The sequence below is a fragment of the Pinus tabuliformis genome, chromosome 8 (genome assembly GCF_031772625.1).
Source record: "Pinus tabuliformis cultivar Carrire ecotype Pingquan chromosome 8, CPIR1, whole genome shotgun sequence".
In the NCBI taxonomy this organism is placed as follows: Eukaryota; Viridiplantae; Streptophyta; class Pinopsida; order Pinales; family Pinaceae; genus Pinus; species Pinus tabuliformis.
In genome coordinates, this window is record NC_142294.1 from 195859637 (window position 1) to 195882039 (window position 22403).

A 22403-nucleotide genomic window follows, 5' to 3' on the forward strand; every position below is an offset into this window, starting at 1 on the left:
CTATGTACTCAAATGCCCCTCAGCTGCATCTCCTGATCACTAATTCTATCTCTCTTAGAAAACCCCGCTCTAGAGAATAGAATGATTGATCACTCTAGTGTGTTCTCCAAGTAACCCTCAAGCCTCCTCTTATACTTTTCCTGTTGACATATCAACAGCCAAGATTAAGTCCCTAATCAACAGCTAAGACTAGATCTGGCTTGATCCATGTCTTTTGGACCATTCTAACACAGATTCATATTAATACACATTCATAGTTTATTTTCCCTAAGTTTAGACTTAGGGACTCCATTAAAAATATTAATTATTTTAATATCTCCTAATCTGTTTAGAATCTGCCCAAACCCTTTCTAGGTATTGGAGATCTCATGTGCCCCAACTTCTCCACCAAATTTCGTGGCTAGAGCACATTCGTGCTACCCCAAATCAACACTCCCTCTTAGCAAGGACTGTGCTCTAGTAATACTCCTCACTGAGTATTACTCTGATCATCCGGCATCGGTACTTGTGCTGATGCTAGGCCTTCCTGCCCAACATCCTCTACACTGCTGCCTCCTGTACTGCTGCCCATGGTTTTGCCACTGCCACTACTGCATCTGTACGACAGCTCCCTCTGCATCTGTGCTGCTGCTGGTCCTTTCTCCCAACACTACATCCGCACTGCACCTCCTCTCATCATGCTGCATCGTGCTGCCCACTGCTGCACTGCAACTCAGTTACTGAGAAGTAAGTAACTGATCTCCCAAATGACCTCCCTGTTGGGCTAGAAACACCTTCTGATGCTGAAGCTCCCTCCATTGCTAACAAGTGCTCCCTCTCTAACCTATGCGCTGCTGCAACAACTCCGTGCATCTCACACTGTTGCACGCCTCTCTGTGCCTTCCTGCACTGGTGCAAAACTCCTGTGCCTCTCGCACTGTTGCAGTTTGTTAGCTCTACGTTGTCTCAGGACTCCTGCACTGTAGCTCTCTCTGCTGCTCCATCTGCATCTGTCTCTACCCACTCAACCAATCCTGCTACTCCACGTCAGGGCTCCCGTAGCAAGGTCTAATCCAAGAGGCTGGGTACGTTGAGGATATTGCCCCTCATCGTCTGTAGTCCACCTGACTACAGCTCGATGTCTCCCCACTTCCGCTCAAGTGGTGCGTGTGCACTCATGGCACAATCATCGTCTATCAAAACTCCCTTCTCTGCCCGAGCTGGCGCTGCCTTAGTCTCGAAAGACTCTCCCTTACTCTTCCTTGGACACTGGGTCGCATAATGACCAGCTCCCCACAGTGGAAGCACTTGATCTTGGAGAGATCTTTCTTCTTCCGCTTCTCCTGTTTCCCTCAGATGCTAGGGCCATGTCTTCCTCCTCCTGCTTGACTTTGATCCCCTTGCTGTTGCTACCTGTCTTCGATTGCCGTCTAATCTCTTCCTGGCGAAGAGCTACCCACATCTCGTCCCAAGTTGGAAGTGTCTCTCTACCTAGTATACTCTGGACAAATACTTCCCAGTCTTCTGAGACAACATTCAAGGTTGTCCTCACCATCAGCTCCTGATTCGATGTCGCCCCTATAGCAGTCAACTGATCTCGGATCTCATTCAGTCCTCCAAGGAAGGTGTCAATCGATTCTCCCTTCTTCATTTGATACGACCTCAACTGATTCTCAAGCAACATTCTTCTCTGCATAGAAGTATGTTGGTACAACTTCTTGAGAGCCTCCCACATCTCAAATGTCGTTTCCTTCTCAGTTATATGTGGTACTACATGATCCTTGACCCCGTCAAGGATAATGCTCTTGGCCCTCGCCATCGCCTCCTCGTACCTATCATTATCATTGGGGTCGACTGGGATAGCTATGCCTATTACCTTCAAGGCGAAGTTCTTGACACGATTCCTATCAAGTACGAATAAAATTCTGGCCTTCCAGACTGCGAAGTTTGACGCTCCGTCCAGTCTATCCTGGTCTCTTACTTCGTGTAATGCCGTGATGCTCCTCTACTTCCCTCCTGGAAGTTCTCTGTTCGACTCCTCTGAGTCTCTGCTTCCCGTCTGGAAGTTCTCTTCTGGACTCCCTCTGAGTCCTGATTTCCCTCCTAGAAATCTTTCTACCCTTGTTGAGATGACCCCTGCTCTAATCGTCTTGTGCAACCGCACCACTGATCCAGGTTTCTCGGCTAGAAACCCTCGGTAGCAACTCCTCTGGGCTTGCTCTCTCAGGTGTTGTTCTGACTACAGTAACTCGGCAGCTCCACTCTGCAATATTTCCGCAGCCTTCTGAACCCCAACAACCTGAAGGTGAGAGCTCCTAGGCTTTGTGCAATCTCGGCACCGCAACTCGACCTCCTCAGCCAACTACGTCAGCCCTCCCAGCTACTACGTGGCTCTGCGTGAGGCTTTTCTTGCCTTCCTTCGCCTTTGCGCTGCCTCTTCCCGGCTCACCCTTGATGACGCAAGCACTACATCACCCTTCCTTGTTGTTGCTCTGCTAGAAACAACTTCTATCCCCTCGGGACAGTGGTTTTCTGTTGTTATTGCTCCGCTCGGTTGATGTCCTTTACTCCTCCTGTGATCTGCAATCACGCTCTGATACCATGTTGAAGTTTATAATTTTACTTAGTTAGAAACCCTCCATGCACTTTATCTGATTTATTCCTACCTACTTGTTATTTTCCTTAACAAGTTATTTACAATGTAAATATTGAAAATAAACACTAGTGCATGCTCAACGTATTACAGATCAGCAACTAAAAGAAACAGAAACAAACACGCCATATGACACCATTATTTTTGGACTAATGTCCCCGGAAAAACCCAATGTGGGAAAATCAGTGCAGCTATCTGAGGGTTTTCTTATTAAGCAATATCAAAGTACAATCTGGGTGCCAAAACTGGCCTACCCAACAGCGAATTTCCTTAGTAGTAATACCTCTCTGTTTCTGACAAATCTCCTGGCTGAAACCCTGGATAATCCTTCCGGCAACTACTTAGCACCAATCTGCCCCAGAAACCCCAGCGTCAGCCTCGCTCTGCACTGCATTAGGCCCTCTCTGCCTCATGCTAGCCCTGTGTCACCCCGGATGGGTCTGCGTCACCCCTGGGAGGCCCTGCGGCAGCCCTAGGAGGCCCTGCGTCAGCCCTCTGGCCCTCTGCGTCAGCAACACTGGCCTCCCTAAGGCTCTGCGCAACTCCCGGCTGCCTCTGCGTGGCCCTGCGTGAGTCCTGCCTGGCTCTGCGTCACTCTCCTTGGCTATTGTGCTGCTCTCCCGGCACTATCTCTACCTCTTTGTCTCTCTATACTCAAATGCCCCTCAACTACATCTCTCGATCACTAATTCTATCTTAGCAAACCCCGCTCTAGAGAATAGAATCACTGATCACTCTAGTGTGTTCTCCAAGTGAACCTCAAGCTTCCTCTTATACTTTTCCTGTTGACATATCAATGACCGAGATTATGTCCCTAATCAACGGCTAAGATTAGATCTGGATTGATCCATGTATTTTGGACCATTCTAACACAAATTCATATTAATACACGTTAATATTTTATTTTCCTTAAGTTTAGACTTAGGGACTCCATTAAAAATATTAATTATTTTAATATCTCCTTATCTGTTTAGAATCTGCCCAAACCCTTTCTAGGTATTGGAGATCTCATGTGCCCCAACCTCTCCACCAAATTTCGTGGCTAGAGCACATCCGATGCTACCCCAAATAAACAGTCCCTAGTTCCCAGGGCAAATCGGTTGTCACCTCTAAGTGGCTCTACAAAATCAAGCATGGAGCTAATGGAAGTGCAGACCCTCTCATTCACAAATGTAAGAGGGAGTTGGCTTCTGAATTTGAGATGAAGGACCTAGGACCAATGCACTATTTCCTAGGGTTGGAGGTCTGGCAAAAGCCAGGGGAAATTTTCCTCTCTCAAGGAAAATATGTTGTGAAGATATTGGAAAGATTTGGGATGGTAGGCTGCAAGCCTGTGACTACTCCGATGGAACTTAATTTTAAGAAGTTATGTGGTAGTGTTGTTGGATCTTTGGAGCTAAAGTTGTGGCTTATCTTCTCAAATTTGGAGCAGTCCTATCTCATCTTTTTGTAGAAATATTGACCTTCTTTTATTGGACATAAATTGTTGTCGACCTTGATTGGAAATACTGAAGAAGTATTGAAGGCATATTAAGGTCTTGTTGGAACATCTTTTGAAGTATTTTTCACTTGATTATCTTTGGATCTGTGGGACATTTTGTGGATGTCCTTTTGAGCCATTCTTAGGCCACTCAAAGTAGACTTAGACCAAGTCTTTGACATACTTCCTGAGCAGATTTGTGAGGTTATTTGTGAGCATATTGAAGCATATTTTGAGTGACATTATCTGCATTCTTGAAGTATCTTAAAAGACACCTTTATTGGGGCAATCTAGAGAAGATTTGGCATGTAGACCTATTGATTAGGAAGCAGTTTTTGAAGCCTTACTTGAGACAGCCTTGCATCTTGACTTGAGCGATTGAAGACTTGTTTTTGGAGCATATCTTGAAGACTTGTTGAAATCATCTTTGAAAGAATTAATGGAGCTCTACCATAGCATTTTTGAAGGACCTTGTAAGAATAGTGCGCAGATCTATTAAGGTCCCTTTGTAGCATTGCCTTGAAGACTTCCTGAAGCAGGTCTTGAAGAGGTTTTTGGAGCAGCCCTAGAGTAGGAAATCTTGAAGACTTGAGACTTTTTAAACAACTTGTTGGAGACCATTTTGAATATCAGATTTGGAGCATCTTATTGAAGACAAATGGAAACATAAAAAAAAAGCTAATCTTGAAGCATTCTTGGAGACATTGGTTGACCTCATGATGTATTGTTAAGGTTGTCATGGAGTAACATTGGAGAAGATTGTTTGGGTATCACGAAGAGTCTTGGAGACACTTATTATGGTTGCTAAAGTTGTCATCGATGAAAGAAAGATTCTTGAAGATTGATTGAGAACAGTATTGAAGATTGTCAAGGCTTGTTGTTGAAAGTATTGAGGAAGCCTTGAAGAACCATTGTACTTGTCTTGAAGAGTTGAAGCAGAGGGTTGGAGCCCTAAAGGATAGGAGTCCTCAAGAAGATCAGGTTGGACCCTATGCTAGTGAAGAGGGTTGGAGCCCTAGAGATTGGAGCCTCATAAAGACAAGGTTGAAGCCATGTGAAAGATAGGGTTGGAGCCCTAGAGGTTGGAGCCTCATAAAGACCAATTTGGAGCTTGGCACCATACAGGTCGGAGCCTAGTTGATTGAAGATTGGAGTTTTCATCTAGGGTTGGAGCCCTAAACATTATTGTACTTGATTCATTGTGAAGAGGATTGGTGTCCTCGTTATTTCTGATTAATAAAATTATTTATTCTATATTGTTCATTTTTTGTTCTGTCTATAAGTGATCTTAACTGGTTAAAAAATAACAATTGTAAAAAAAATACTGATTCACCCCTCCCCCCTCTCAGTTTTTCCAACAGTAAGAACATTTTAGGTTCCTACATTATGGCTTCAAAGATAGCAATAGAATGCACCTTCCTGTCATATACAAGGATTTGAATAGATCAAGATCTCAGCAAGTCACAACCAGCTTCAATCAACATGAAGTTGATGAATTAATCCTGAGAACAAATATTGGAATAACAAAATATTCATTATAATTGAAGGATCGGCTCCAAGCTAAGACACATGGCGAAGATGTGACAACAGTGGCAGAAGTGGTACATCCCTCCTATGAATTTTAAACAAAAGGAGGACCAGCCATCAAACACTGCACAAAATTACTCTTCAACCTCAAAACAGAGAAAACAGGCAAGCACTTCCTACAGTTGGTAGGAAGTAAAGAACAAATCTTTAAAACCTTCAAATAAAATGAAGAAACCAGCATGTGAATCCAAAGCAACTGACCTAAACTCTTTTCAAACACATGCCAAGTCTAAAAAAGAATCTTTTCAATCTGAAGAGGCTTTTGTAATCCCTGCTGCTGGAAAAGAAAATGGAAGGGTTTAGCTAGAGTGAACTGCCATAGCAGCAGTTTAGCCTAAAATTTTAAAGCGTGTAGCGTGCTTACTTGCAAAGCTTCACTCGATAGACCAGCTCTCCAGTCCAAGACATTCTCCTAGCTTTCCCATTGAGAAGAAGATGAGCAGACCCTAATCCTTCTGCTTGGGAAAAACTATCAGCAATACAAGTCCCCCAATCTCCTTTTAATTCAAAGGTATATGAACAAAAGCAAGAAATGCAAGACACCAGTTACTGAAGGGAAGATTGACCAACCTTGGGCACCAAAACGTTGGAGTCAAAAACCATGGAACTTGTTAGGATATTCCGACACATAGGAAATAGTTAAGTATAACTTGGTCTAGTGTAGAGTTAGGTAAAGTGTGTTTCTTTACTATGTACTTTTGTAACTTACAATCCGACAGTCACGATACGTAGTGATCCAGTGGTTCATTCTCTCCTCGGTATTACCGACACTTGATCCGTGGCTTAACACCCGATTGATCCATGATCTCTATTTAAAGAGTATGGAGGGTCATTTGTAGGGTAACCGTTCATGAGAGAAGCTTATGTAAATTTTCATTCTTTTATTAATAAATTGCTTGAAGTGGCTGCGTTGGCTCAAGTCGTGGACTGTTTCCCTCTTTGAGGGTTTTAACCACGTCAACAATACTGGTGTATTGATCTGTTATCTGTTTGTGAGTGGTGTCCTTTGGTGTTCTGTCTGAGGAACTTACCCTGTAAATTCCTACATGGTATCAGAGCTATTTGAGGGCCACATCCGTTGGTGATCCAAATCTGAAACCGGTAGAACTACATCCGACTATCGTTTCCCAGATCTACGTTTCTGATTGATTTCGGGCCGAGTGGACTGCTCTATTGTGTTAGGAGCATTTGTTCTAGTGAGGAACCCCTTTTGTTTCACGCGAAAAGGTTTCTGGTAGCCCTAGCTACGTCATTTTTAAGATCTAGAGGTATACGGTGTTTATTTGCAGTTTCTAGTTATTTTCTCTCTGTTTATTTCAGTTTATTTAGCTCTTTGTTTTTTTATTACCAGATCTATACCTTTCATTTCTGCGTATGCTCTTTGCCCCGCGACTCTGTGCGATCTGGGCAAATCAGAAACAGAGAGGAAGGATTTTTCTCATGCGTATGCTCTTTTCCGCCGCGCCTTAATGTGATCTCGGAAAATCAAAAACATTGAGGAACATATATAGTTTCCAGCTAAAGCTAACTTCAAGCCGTAAGGTTTGTTTTTTTCTTGTATGTCCGTGTTGGGTTTTGTGTTTTTTGTTTTGTAGGGAAGAAAACAGCTTTCTCAAGTAAGCACATGGCGCAAAGCTTCAATGACTAAAAAAAAAAAAACCTCTTCCTCTTTTCCAAAAATTACTAACCTTTTAATCTAGCTCACTTGGTCCAAAGCTACTTTATGAGAATAGAGGTCTTGAGTTCAAGTCTTTCTTGGTCCAAAGCTACTTTATTAGATTAAGTTTGGAAAGGGGGAGGATTCTTTTAATATAACATTATCATTCATTTCCGCACATTCCTGCACTTCGTCGGCATCTTCAACAACTTTTCTTCAAAAAGCCATAACTTCTTCATCCGGAAGCCATTTTCAGAGCCGTTTTTTTTTAATCAACCTATTTTTTTGAAATCTTTCCATTAGAACACTTATTTTCAGCATATATAGCTTCAGTTTCTATTAAAGATGGAAAGTCCATGCCAAGTTATTCTTGACAGCACCAACTACTTCCAATGGTGGTCCTACATTGTGAATTTACTTAGAAGTAAATGTCTTTACCAAATAGCCTCAGGCCAAGAAACCAAACTGAAAGATGAAGATAAGGTAGCCAAATGGGAAAATAGGCAAGATCAAGCACATGGGTTGATAGGGATGTCTATTTCTCCAGACCTTAGATTCCATATCGCGGAACTTGATACTCTTGATGAAGCAATGAAACAGATCACTAAAGTTTTTGGAATTAAAAATGAACTTAGAGCCCATCAAATCGAAAATGAGTTGCTTACAATGGATCCCAATAATTTTCCTTCCATTGAAGATTTTCTATCCAAGTTCAAGACCATTAGACTTCTCTTGGAAGGTGTTAAGGTTAAGAAAGAAGATGGTAACCTTATCTATTCCATTTTTACTAAGTTGCGACCAGCCTACTCTGTGTTTGTTTCCACCTTCCATTCTACAAGAGAAGCCTTCATTTCTTAAGGACAAGCCTACAAGTCCCCTTCCTTTGATTCCTTTTGTGATTCTTTAATAAGAGAACAAGAAAAACTCTTACACCTTGGTTTTCTTAATCTTGGAAACTCTTCTAAGAAAGCCTTAGCCGCCCAGCAGCAATCAAATTCAAAGAATCCTAAGAAGTCGTATCCTAAAAAGAATGGTCCTAAACCAAACAAGGGTCCTAAGAAATTTCAACCTCAAAATGAAAAATCATTTCAACAAAAAGATAAAGCAAATAAAAACAAAGGGAAGAAGATTGATAGACATTACCACTTTTGTAATCGAGATGGCCACTTAGAATCCAAATGCTTTAAGAAGATGGAAGCCTTGGAAGCAGCAATGAAGAAACATAACATCCATTTGGAGCACTCTTCAACTTCTACTTCATCTTCAGGAATAGCATTTTCTGCATGTGGTTTTCAAACATCTCGGTCTAGATATGCACTAAATGTATCTTCTTCTTGTAATTCTCATGAGTGGCTCATTGATTCTGGAGCTTCTTATCACATGGCCAAAAACAAAGCCATGTTTTCTTCTTTAAATGATTGTAACACCAAAAATATATATGTTGGTGATGATAGATCTCTTAGTGTTGTAGGAACTGGAACTGTTCATATAGACATAGGTCAATTTAATGATGTATTATGTGTTCCAACCTTATCCTGCAACCTTCTATCTATATATCAAATAACTCATTCAAGTGAAAGTAAAATTGTTGAATTTTCACCTCACGATGTTGTAATTAAGGACCTAAGAGATCCTAGACAAATTTTAGCCACTGGCATTGCTGAGATTCTACAAGGTTGTATAAGTTTAACCACTTTGGGTCATCAAATCTTCCCTCGGTATTTGTTGCTCATAATGATGACGTGAGCAAACTTTGGCATGAGTGATTTGGTCACTTAAATTATCACTCCCTTCAGAATCTATGTAAAGAAAATATGGTCACAGTGCTTCCAATGATATCTTAGAGAGATGGTGTTTGTTCTGGATGTGTACTCGGAAAACACTTGGGTATACTTCTTAGGAAATAGTTAAGTATAACTTGGTCTAGTGTAGAGTTAGGTAAAGTGTGTTTCTTTACTATGTACTTTTGTAACTTACAATCCGATGCTCACGATATGTAGTGATCCGACAGTTCATTCTCTCCTCGGTATTACCGACACTTGATCCATGGTTTAACACCCGATTGGTCCATGATCTCTATTTAAAGAGCATGGAGGGTCATTTGTAGGGTAACCGCTCATGAGAGAAGCTTATGTAAATTTTCATTCTTTTATTAATAAGTTGCCTAAAGTGGCCGCGTTGGCTCAGGCCGTGAACTGTTTCCCTCTTTGAGGGTTTTAACCACGTCAACAACACTGGTGTATTGATCTGTGATCTGTTTGTGAGCGGTGTCCTTTGGTGTTCTGTCTAAGGAACTTACCCTGTAAATTCCTACAAAACTTGAACTTCATTAGGCCCTTTCCTAAGAAAAAGAGAGGGAGGAAGACAAGATCTGAATCCTTAAATATTAGAGATAGTATTTAGAACTCAGGGCCTTTATCCCGATAGGTGACAAATTTGGTACTGCTGCATAGTCTAATTTGACAATTTGAGTGTTCATTTCTGTTGTTAAGCATTGGCCATGGATCAATCCTTTTTCTGTAAACACTCATATGAGCACTTGAAAGCCTTGTATATTCCCTGAAAATATATAGAATAATGGATAACGTTTTTATCTACCAAAAAAACTAGTATTAAATTAATTACCCTATTTTTCTAGATCCTTCTTATACTATTTCAATATTTAGTCTGAGGTTTTGATCAAAAGGGAGGGGCATTCTAAGTTCTAAATAATTAAAAGGCAGGTGTATTCCCTTTTTTTCTTTATATACATCATATGTTACTTCATTGAACAAAGAGTTACATCATAAAACGAAGAGAGTAACAACAATATATCCACTGGGTTACAAGGAAATTCCCAACCTAAAAAAAGAAATGAAAGCATATAAACTTGTGCCTCAATAAGAGGGGGTTTAACTTTTTTACTAAAAAAACTGCATTTGACTCTAACAAGCAAAGTCAATACCTGCTTAAAAGGTCTCAATTCCCCTAAACCAAGAGGGTAGATCCCTCCTGAAAAGTAGCCTTACACGTGTTTTCACAGAAAGCCAATAACGAACAGCTGAACTATGTGCCATAAAAATTTGCAGCTGGCCCTAATCATCCAATTGTCTCCAAGGAGAGGACCTTTCCAGGAAAGTGGGCCACTGAGAAAATAATTTAAATTCATTCTAAAACCATGCCAAAAAATTCTTGGCAGACGTGCTAAACTATTTCATCCCTACCACAAGATTACCTTTAGGTCGATTTACCAAGGATTTTTATCATTTTTCCTAGGCATAAATTAAGAAAAAATATAAAAACAATTTGCGGTCCTAGAACCTTTTCTTTTTCTTCGGAGGGCAGCTTATTTAACCTGAGGGTTGTAAGACCTGTAGGTGATCAGTGGATCCATTTTTCAACAAAACTGAACCTGGGTTGCACGAAATTGGAGCCTGATTTCCAAAACAAACAATTTGCGGTCCTAGAACCTTTTTTTTTTCTTCGGAGGGCAGCTTATTTAACCTGAGGGTTGTAAGACCTGTAGGTGATCAGTGGATCCATTTTTCAACAAAACTGAACCTGGGTTGCACGAAATTGGAGCCTGATTTCCAGAACATGGATGCATCTCTGCAATCTTCATAAGACCAACTTATGAAGTTTGAAATTTTGAACACGTAGTGCCAGTTTCATGTGCAACAAATTACAACAGCAATAGAGAAATTACATGATAATTATATAGGATAAAAATTCTAGCCAATGCATCAACACTCGGTAAAGAACCTTTCTTTTCCTTTCTCTATTAAGGTTTGTTCCTTCCCTTTTTGTCTTCTACTAGGAAATGAATTATTCAATGGAATAACATGATGCAAAAAATGAACACCACACTCAGAAGCTCCGAAGAACAAATCCAAAATCAAAGGTTTAAGTTGAGTGATTTTTATGGTTCTTACAAAACAAGTTGAGCTAGTAGGGTTTTCTATATAATAATTTAGTAGTTGATAAAATGAGCACAGATCGATCTTAATTCCGAATTTATTAGGGATCAAAGATTTGAATACAAAACTTAAAAAAAAAGTTTACACCTCAAGAGATTTGATCCCTCTTGATACTTGATAAATTCAAAGTTAGAATAAATCTATGATAATTCTTTATAATATTATTTATATTAAATATAAATTTCACATCCCTGTATATAAAAATATTCTTATTTTTAACTTTATTAAAATCTTCATAATACCCATACATACATGCATATGTTCATGGTATTTTATGTAACATGTTTTATAAAAAAAATTATGTGATATATATAAAATCAACATAGATCCATCTTACCTCTGAATCTATTAGGGATCAAATATTTCACTATTCAAAACCCCTTTTTGAATACAAAACTTGAAGAAAAGTTTACGCCTCAAGAGATTTGATCCCTCTTGACACTTGATAAATTCGAAGTTAGAATAGATCGATGATGATTCTTTATAATATTATTTATATTATAAATAAATTTCACATCCCTATATATAAAAATATTCTTATTTTTTATTTTATTAAAATCTTCATAATACCCATACCTACATTCATATGTTCATGGTATTTTATATAACATGTCTTATAAATTTTTTATGTGACATGCATAGTAGCTTATATAGAGAGAGATATTATTATAAGTATTAAGAAGTTTTATATGTTTATTAATTAAATTTAAGCATGCAGTTCAGAATATTATGGTTACAAATATGAATCATTGTTATTTTAATTTATATAGTAAGATGGATTTCTAATTTATAGCTAATATTTATATTTTATATATATTTCACATTTCTATATATAGAAGTATTTTTATTTCTAATTGTATTAACACCCTCATAAAACATATGCTTATGTCATTTTTCTTTGACACGTTTTATAAAAAATTTAATGTGATATGCATAATATAGATTATATACAAAGCTTAGAAAATGAGCTTTTTTAATAATATTAAATCTTTATATAGCTAAAGCTTAGAAAAAAAAATTATTGTAAGTATTAAGTTTTTATATAGTTATTAGCTAAATTTAAACATATAAAGTTATAAAATATCATGCTTATAAATATGAAGTATCATTATTTAAATTTATTTTAATGCAATATGCATATCAAGAATTTGCTTCTCAAAAAATTGTTTATAATTTTATTAATAAAAACAAAATTACAATATAACAAATTGAATTGATGCAACTTATTATTTTCATAATTGCTTTTATTACATTTCACTTTTTATTATTTTTTTAATTGGGTCAACATTATGCTTTATTATTATTATTATCCAATCTAACTCTTCACAATAACATCTCATCTAACATTTCACTACAACATCTCCCTCATACTGGACTGTAGAGCACCCCTTGGCCCAACAAGTTTGAAAATATCCATGCAATCTACAGTGTTATTGTGAAAAAAAATACTTTTGCAAATATAGTTTGCCTCTTATAAAAGTGTGAAAACTGCGGCCATGGCCCAGAATAATATATTAACCAGAAATCAGGATAAATATCTTAAGCACAGTGCTTTTCAATTGTTCCTTCATTCAGACATAAGCAGATATCCAATATTTTCGTCATTTTTCTACCAATAGTCAGTCTGAAATTAAGTGCAAAGCTTCAGAAACTAATGTGGAGGTATTATTTGCAATTGTTTTTTATGAAAGCACCAAACCTTAGATCTCAAACCATCAATAAGAATGTGGAAGAGGCAGTGATGAACCCATCAATAACAAATAGTTATTCTTAACATTTTTAAACACGAGAGTGAAATTTGAACTGCCTTTTGTACTACATTTTACATGAGCAATTACAGGGTTTCTATTCAGATAGTATTAAAACTAAGGCTAGTTATTAAACTCACTTTCTACAGAATCTATATTCCTACATTATTATTAGCTGTAATCATTTAGTTACAAATATAGTTACTCTCCGCGCTGATTTAACTAGCAATTTATTTTTTGATATAATCTTTTTGGAAATATTGGCTGGATGCCCACTAATAAAAATTCTTTTGAATTATCAAAAAAATTAAAAAGACTAACCATTTTAGGGTTCTCATAGAAAACATTGCCGCAAAGCGTGCACACAGCTCTCAGTTTGTCATCACCTTCTGGGATGCAATCCTTAGCCGGTCCTCCACAGATTTGACAAAAATTGACCTTTGATTTATGCATCTGCAAAGGAAGAAAAAATAGTCTTCTTAAGCTCGGTCGGTTGCATAATGTGAGATTAAACTTTAGAGCACCTGCATGAAGCTTTTCACACAAACATCTGTACAACCATAGTAATAGTTTCAATTCCGAAGCCGCATCTATGCAAACTAAATTTGAGAAACCTAATAGTAAATCACAACCAACCTGGGCTTCCCCGAATAGAAACTCAAAGAAAAGAAAATGGATAATCTACAACATACGATAGGCACCATGATCAACCTATTTTTAACAAAATTACAGGCACTGGTAAATAGAACACCTAAAAAATGTTCAAAGTTACCAGACTTAATTCAGAGAATGATTTGGTGAGGCCAAAGAGAAAGAGTTGACTTGGATTTGGAAAAAACTTGGGACTTGACTCAGACAATTATAAATAAAAATAAAAATAAAAAACTAGATTTCAGGTTGAGATACTTTTCAGTAATTTAAGATGCAAACTTAAACTTATAAATAGAACTGAACAAACTGGAAACTAAAATAATCCATAACATAAACAACATTAAATCAGCATAATCACAAATAAATGAACACTTATCTTTCTGGGAATTAACCACCAACTAGCAAGGACGTTCCACCCAACCATATGCTCCCTACTGAACCACTCCTCACTGCAACAGAGGCTACCCTCAAGCTGAGGCTATAAATACACAAAGTGAGTTTACCTACGGCTGGCTCTAACTCTATTCACATAGCCCAGTTCCCAAATTCATAATCACTTTTCCACCCATAGTAGTTCCAATACACAGCCCTCTATCGTCATCAGCCTACAGGCCAACAAATGGGATCTCCTTGTCTACTAAATAGTTCATTGTGATATCCCACTTCCCTCCAGAGTTTCAGCACAGGCTGACCGGGAAATATCACCATTGGGATTCTAGGGATTCTCAATTGTAGTTCAATTCCTCAGCAACTACCATTACAGACAGTGTGCATTTCCTTCACAATTCTCAGTTGTGACTCAACATAGTTTCTACACCAGTTCTATGGCCACTTACGTTCAAAAAGAACTCTCCCAAATTTCCCCAACATAATGGTAATTTGAGATCCCAACTTAGGATAAAATAATATGCGGATCTAAGAGCACTAATTAAACAAGGATAAGGACCTAAGATAAGATTAAAATAATATTATCTTATTTTAACCTCCTAAGCCCCACTTTGTCTTTTCCCTCGTGTAGCCATAGCCCCCATTCTTTGTCCAGCTTATAGCCATTCATCCTGTACGCATTTACATTATTGACCTGGGATCAAAATAGAGATATTAGCAGGGAGCTCATAGTAAGTTTTAACTTTTTGGTGTGCTAATCAACTTGGACTTTATGCAGATTTATCGGTTTGATAACAGCATTCAACCCCTAGGGACAGTTTCTTGAGGCTGGAAAAGCACCAGCCTGAACAAAGAGGCTTCCAACTATCACAGGTTGTCTATAATTATTAGGCAAGTCTATCAATGCAAATTTGCACGATAACAATGCCCTTGGTCAAAGTTCAAGTCACGCAAACTTCACTCTATATTTTGACCAGTTTCCATTGCCATGATTCATTCTAGCACCTTGACGTAGCCATGGTAACCCAAAGGTAAAAGTTGAAATTATGGTTCTAGGAGGTTAGAACGACATGCACATATACAAAAACAAGCCCGCCCACATATTCTCCGTTCTTACGGGTTGAAATTATAAGAATAAACTTCTCCAAATAGCTAGACCAATTACATCCCCACTCTAGCACCTTGAGGTAGCCAAAGAGGCATCCCAAGGTAATGGTCAAACATATTGCACTAGGAGGTCATGGCCCATTTGCACATATTATGGACCAATCCCACCACAATACTCTTATTGAGACCTATCATTTACTACCCAATGGGCTTGGGAATAGCAGGTGGGAGGGAGTTTCACACCATTGGTCAAGGTTCAAATCTCACATACTTCATCCAATACCTTGACCAGGTTCCATTCCCATGAGTTGTTCCGTGCACTTCCAACACCTTGAGGTAATCATGGGGTCACTTGGAAAGTTGGAGGTAAGTTTGAACCTCTTACACTCAAAGGTCAAGAACCACACACATATTACAACCCAAGCCACCTCTATGTTCTCTTCAAATCCTACCGTTGTTGCGCCCAATGGGTTTGGGACTAGTGGTGGGAAGGGAGTTTCATAGTGCACACCAATGGTCAAGGTTCAAATATCATGGACTTTGATAAATTGACAATTTCCAATCCCACTAGCTATTCTAACAATTTGAGGTATCCATGGGGCATCTAGAGGTAGGGCTTTGAACTTATGTCAGAAGGTCATGAGCTGTGTGCAAATATTCCGGACAGAAGTCCACCCCTAGGTTCCCTTTGAACCCTGCTATTTATCATCGGTTGGGTCGTGTTACAGCAGTAGATCAGTGGGATTTTACCACAATTCGTCCAAGCTCGATTTTCTCAGCACATCCTGTAATGGTGGTACTTGAGAGTCCCTGATGTGACATCTCCGAGGAATTTCAATCCTTCTCCAGCCAAAACATAATCAGTCATGTTTCAAGAATTAATTTAGACACAAGTTCAGAAGTGAAATGGAGATGGTCCACCGGCAGCTCTTAGAGCTCTGGTGAGGCACCCCTGTAATGTGAACAAGGAACCACTTGGCAGCTCCCCTGCCCAATCTGTTTGATCTCGGTAGTAAGATAAGGTTACTCTATTCATGTCTAACAAATGAACACAAAATTAGGTCAATAGGATTAAGATAGGACATCCAGAGCAAGTCAAAGTTGGAGTGTAAAAGCATCTCCTAGAACTGCTCAAAGCAGAAAAAAATATTAAGATCTTAAAAAAAAACTAGAAACTAGAAGCCGATAGTCCAGCTAAGAAAGAGTATAAGGTAAGGTACGGATACAATAAAAATGCTATAGATTGGAAATCTTGGTGCTGAAGAAGAGGGAGGGGATGTCAAGGCCTGCTGGAGCTGGTGGCCGATGACAGATGGCAGGCGATGTCACCAGGCAGATTGCACTATTAGGGAGAGAAGAGAAGATAGGCACAGTTGACCTTCTTTACCTATACAGCAGAATGACAATTTTGAACTATAGCACTTACAATCTCGGAAACAAAAAAGCAATCTGAACCTGGCAATGATTGTTGGGAGCTGATAGTGGTGGACGAGGAAACTGCTCCTGGATGGGGGCAAACCCCAAGTGACCGTGATGACCCACAACCTGATGACGGGCCCATTCTCGCTGCTGTCTAATGCCCTTGTTCTTATGTTTATGCTTCGGCCAAGGGCCATGTTTGTGTTTCGCTACAGTACATGCTCTCTATTTATTTTTTATGACGTTATTGGCAACTATTTCGATTTGTTGCTGTCTAATGTTTGTTTCGCTGCACTATTGACTCTCCATATATTTTCAGAACCTTATTGGCAGCTGTTGAGATATTTTGGTAATGAACCCGCCCGAATTTGAGATTTGCTGGGTGGCTGCTATGCTCACAGCACATTCATTTTTCTTTTTCTTTTTAAACAGAAAACCACTGATGTACATATTGCCCAAAAACATAAAAATCTAGCCATGGGTGTCTTCTTTCTCACCCACACAAACATCTGGGTGATGGTGTGACCATGTGATCTCTCGAGAATTAATGTAGACAAGGGTGCCATCAAAGATGACACAGAGAACATTCAAATCCCCAATTCATTACATGTTCCCATCAGAGCTGAGCTTTTTAGGGAATTAGAATCCCTAAATTGTCACATCCACGGAGCAGAGCTGGTACCATGGTGAATTTGAAAGGGATTGAACAAACGATCACAAGATGAACCCGGAAACGATACCTATTATGTGACCCATTAAAAAATTCGAGGAATAAAGTTGTTTACAGAGACCCATACGACTTACATTGGATTGCACTGTTGTGGGTGATAATAACGACGCAGAATCCGACTCCGATTTGGTCAGAGAACATTTGGTTGTATCGAAAGATCTGCTGCGACTTGCCATGGAGTAACGTAGAAAGGGAGTTATGGAGAGAGAAGTGACTCTGGATTTGTGATGTAAGATGCACTGTAGCCTTTGAATGGCGGATGGAGATCCTCCAATGCACCAACTTCTCATCATCGTCGTGATCAGCATCTTACACACTGCTGCCTTATAGCTTGTGAAAAAATGTGTACCAAACAATGCATTTTTTTTTCCAACTTCTTGTGCTTAGAATTTTATATTTGGAATTTAGTTTGAGGTGCAAAAATATTTGGTTGTTTTTGAAAAAAATTATTTTGAAGCGAGTGCAGTCGTGGCATATGGGTGTGGATAAAATTACAATTATTCTGTTAGCTGTTGCACGAGAACCTACTACTTCATGATGAAAAGAAAATTATCCTCTACGCAGGGATTGAATGATTGCTGGCTTAATTTATGGCTTTAATAATGACTAGGCATATTGGAACTAGAACTATGAAGACGGCTCAAGTGAGTGTGCAGTCTTAGAGTTTGGCAATGGGTTTAATTGAAATAGGAATTTTGGTTGATGCCTCAGCTCTTACTATGAAAATAAGATTGAATAATTGTTGGCTGGTTTAAATAATAATTAAGTATATTAGAATTATTTGTGTATTTATAGTTTTAATTTATTAATTTATATCAATTGGTTTTGGATAGATAGTGATCAGTGTTTTGTTAAGTTATTTTTTGATGGAAAGTTACTAGTTTAATTCTTGGATATGATGATGTAGTTCTTTCAAGCTTACAAAAAAAATATTAATTTTTTATTAAGTAATTATTTTTCTTAAATTTATTTGAAGTGATTTAAAGAAATATATTATTTTTTAATGATATTTAATATTTGTAGTTTATTGGGTGTAGAATAGACAATGATGGGGTGTATTGTTAAGTCACTCTGTAATGTGAAGGTCGCTAGTGCAAAACTTTGTGGATAAAAATCTATCCATGTTAAGTGCTACTCTTGCGGAGGCTAAGTTCAATGCTCAGGTGATTTTGATAGCTTAGATGTTAATAAAAGGATTTAGTCTCCATAAGATTTATGGATGGATTTTTCTATACATGCCAACTCCATGTTTAATAGTGAAGCAATTACACATTTTCATCATACTTATCAACACATTATTAAAATATTTTAACCATAAAAAAATACTACACTTCTATATATATATATATATATATATGTCACATGTCAACTCCATGTTGAAGAGAAAAAAATTACACATCTCCATCATACTCATGAACAAATCATTTAAATATTTTATCAATAAAAAACATTCTAGTTGTAATGGCAATTAATATAGATATAAATATATTCTACCTTAAAAAAACAATATAACTCTAAAGAATTCTCAATAAGGAGAAAGTCAAAGCTTTCATTTATAAATTGTAAACAAGTCAAATCAATCCATTTTATAAATGTGGAATATATCAAGAAACAAAATAAAGTGAAATAGAAAGCATAAAATATTCTATTTACATTGAAATATTTTTTATGTCTATATTTTTTTAAATGTTATGTGCCAATTGCCTCTTAAGAAATGAGGAAATTACTCATCTCCTTCATTACAAGATGTAAAAAAACACCCATTGATAAATAAGAAAAAAATTAATTTCAATTGTTATCTGTGTAATGAAGAAGAAGAAGCCCCGGATGCGGGTGTTAGATAGGATGGGACGGGCGTGGACAGCAAGCCACATGCCGGCCACAGGCCATCACGTGGCAGACGTCGGAGGCGTAGGTAATGCAAGCGGCTGGTATAAGGTGACGCTGCAGAGCATAGTAAATGCCCTGCACGGCAATTCGGCTCAAGCGGAGGTTGCAGTTATGGCGGGTGAGCTCCAAGGTAAGGCAGTTGAGGCTATAAACAATGTTGCAGTGTATGGTCAGGGAATGTTGGTGGCTCTTCCTTCAAGCAGGTCTTTGCAATTCCGGATGCCCTGCCTCTCCGTCTCAGCCGGGATACCCTCTCCGTCTGTCTGGCTCATTCCGCAGTCTGATCCGGCAGCTGGTTGTTTGGATTATTCCGTGGCTTGTTTGAATTTCCTCCCCTTGACCCCTGTGAGAATGGTGAGACCTCGACATCGTCTGCTTAGCTGTCGAGGCACTTCCAGAGGAGGAAACTCTCACAGTCACGAGGCCGATAATGTTGTCCATTGTTGTCATTGCAATAACTTACGATCCACTGGAGCTAATCCCCTTCACTCCAGTCAATTCATGGACGCGGGTGCATCGAGCTCGGCTACCTTGCCTGCCTTCGGCTCTGCTATCTTCAATTTTAGCAGTTCCATGAATAACCCGCAGATTAGTGCACATGTTTCGGTCCTGTTCATTGAAAATTCCCAGGAAGACAATGACTCCCTGGATGAACATGGGCAGAGGAAGACTGACAGCAAGATGCAAGAAGCAAAGGTTCCTGAAACTAATCCAGAGAAGGAGGTTAAAGATCCTGCCTCAGACCTGGAAAATGTATCGAAAAGCAGGCTCGATCAGAGGGAGAGGACCAGCGAAGCAGAAGACACTTTTCCCACTGCTGCTGAAAGGGAAGCTTACGGTTGGTGCCGGGTAGAGGAGGTGCAAATGGACGAATAGTGATGCCCGAGCTCAAGGTTCACATGGCTCTTCTGTCTGGTCTTCTGGTCTCTTTTGCTGTCTGTTTTGGCTTAGTTTTGGCATCAATGCTTTGTGTTTATGTCTCTGAAACTTCGTTAATGGGTTGGTTACTGTTAGTCTCCCCTGCGTGGGATAATCCGGATTTCTGGTTGGCGCCCCTGCGTGGGCTAGCTCTTTTGGATGGTTTCGCTTCTCTGTTTGGCGCCCCTGCGTGGGCTAGTTTTTTTATTAGCCTCAACTGCTCCTGGATGATATTCCCAGAGCCTGGTTCTCTCTGTTTTATCATGATGTAAATTTTGTCTTCTGTACATAATATATTAGCATAGTTTTTACCGAGAAAAAAAAATGAAGAAGAAGAAGAATATCCACTAAAGCCTAAATTGGTTTATGGGACACTAAGAAAGTAAGAGAATACATAACTTAGAGGCATTCCAAAATCACCATAATTTTGTTGAGTTAGAAGGTTAAGACGATTGATAATGTGACAGATTTTTTAAAATGAGATCTAATTTAGGTAAATGTTTGGCATTCTAAGTTGAAGTGATTAACGTTGCCATTTTCTTTCATCTCATGAGTTTTGGGAATTGTTTGACTCCCAATAGTTTCACTATGGAACTAGACAGAATCTGTTTTTTTTTTAACAATATTAATTTTCTTCTTTATACTAGTTAAAAGAAAGAGATTTTTTTTATCTAATATAATATCTTAATTTTATTTTTCCTTCTAATTATGCTGAAAGGCGCTCTATGGCCCAATAGGTGAGATGTGTAAGCGTACGTTAGACTTTTTTTTTTTGTTTTTCATCAGAAAAAAACCAACAGTATTATATTAGATATAACATATTGTTTACATAATTCATAGGTCACACATCCACCTATAGCTAGTTGGAAATGTCGTGTGGAAAAACTTACATAAAAAATAAAAGCCTCCAAAGATAATGAAATTATCCCAAAACATACATAGAAATATTGTTGATTCACCCAATCTAGTGTACAAATCCAAATCCAGCTCGATCTGGTCTTTGGTTTCCTTTTGGTATGTTGCATTATAAGTACTTTGTTGATTACATCTTCCAACACAGTGGTGATTTTTCCATCCTTTGATCATTGGTGCCTGTTTTTGCATCTCAAGGATTGTTGGGGTTAACAAATTAGTTTTTGGCATGAGGAATGTGTGGATCATTAATGACAAGTACATATATATCGTGCCCAAAAATGTACTTGTCGTCAATGATCCACACATTCCTCATGACAAAAACTAATTTATTAACCCCAACAGTGTTTGAGATGCAAAAGCAGGTACCAATGATCAGAGGATGGTAAAATTACCACTATGTTGGAAGATGTAATCAACAAAGTACTTATAATGCAACATACCGAAAGGAAACTAAAAACCATCTTTGGATAACCTATCCGTGAAAATTGAATTACATGTATGTATGTGAAATAGACAGTATTGTGAAATGTTCCATGATTTTTCGGATTCTACTCATCTAGTTGAAAAGGAGAGGCGGGAAAAAAGTAGATTTATTTATAACCCAATCCATAACCGCTTGTGAGTCGTCGAACACTTCCAGTGATTCCAAATCAAACCTGCATGCACAGAATAATAATAGGCCCCAAAGTGCAAGAACTTCAGCACAGGTATTTGTCCCTTTACCGCCATTTCACCTAATATGGTACATGGTGTCTGGCATAATTATAATGTAAGCGTTGCAACCGCGGATCCCATCCTTGGTTTCACCATCGAAGAAACCTCAAGGGAAGGATATTGTGGTTAGCAAAGGAGAAATATGTCTCATTGTTGATGGATTCCAACCAAAATCATCTTCCCTGAAGTATGCCACAATGTTAACACAACCCTGCCAGATATTAGGCTTTTTGTCCTAAAAAAAAGGGAATTGCAGCTTTTCCAAATTCCCCACATAATGTAGATAAGAAGTGGTCTAAAAGCTTTGTATTCAGAAATCTAGTCACTACTACAATCTACCATAGAAGAGCATTTCCAGTCCGCCTGAATATGTAGCATCTTGAAAACACCAGCCCATATGGATTTTGCAAAGGAGCATCGAAGAAATATATGAGTCAGGTTTTCCATTGCCTCCATACAGAGTAAACAACATCCAAGCCAAGTATGTCCTTTACGACACAGATTGTCCCAGGTCAAGACCCTATTTTTCCAAATAAGCCAAGCAAAAACTCATAGCTTGGTGGGAATATGCCACTTCCAACTTCACATAAACCATTTGCAAGAGATAGAAAG

General features: G+C 38.5%; 1 protein-coding gene across 2 annotated transcripts in view; it reads right to left on the minus strand.

The window, feature by feature from the left end:
- NUDX23 (nudix hydrolase homolog 23) overlaps positions 1–17730 on the minus strand; it is a 188912-nt gene extending 171182 nt beyond the window's left edge. Inside the window, exons 1-2 of one of the 2 annotated variants that reach the window (XM_089371941.1) lie at positions 17429–17730; positions 13382–13513 (exon numbers count right to left, since the gene is read on the minus strand). In XM_089371941.1, coding sequence (XP_089228067.1) covers positions 13382–13513; positions 17429–17662 — 366 coding nt within the window. In that variant the 5' untranslated portion in view covers positions 17663–17730. Of the gene's footprint in view, positions 1–13381; positions 13514–16660; positions 17024–17428 lie in introns of those variants that run through there. The other variant, XM_089371942.1, reaches the window with a different exon arrangement.
- Between the last annotated feature and the right edge of the window lie 4673 nt (positions 17731–22403).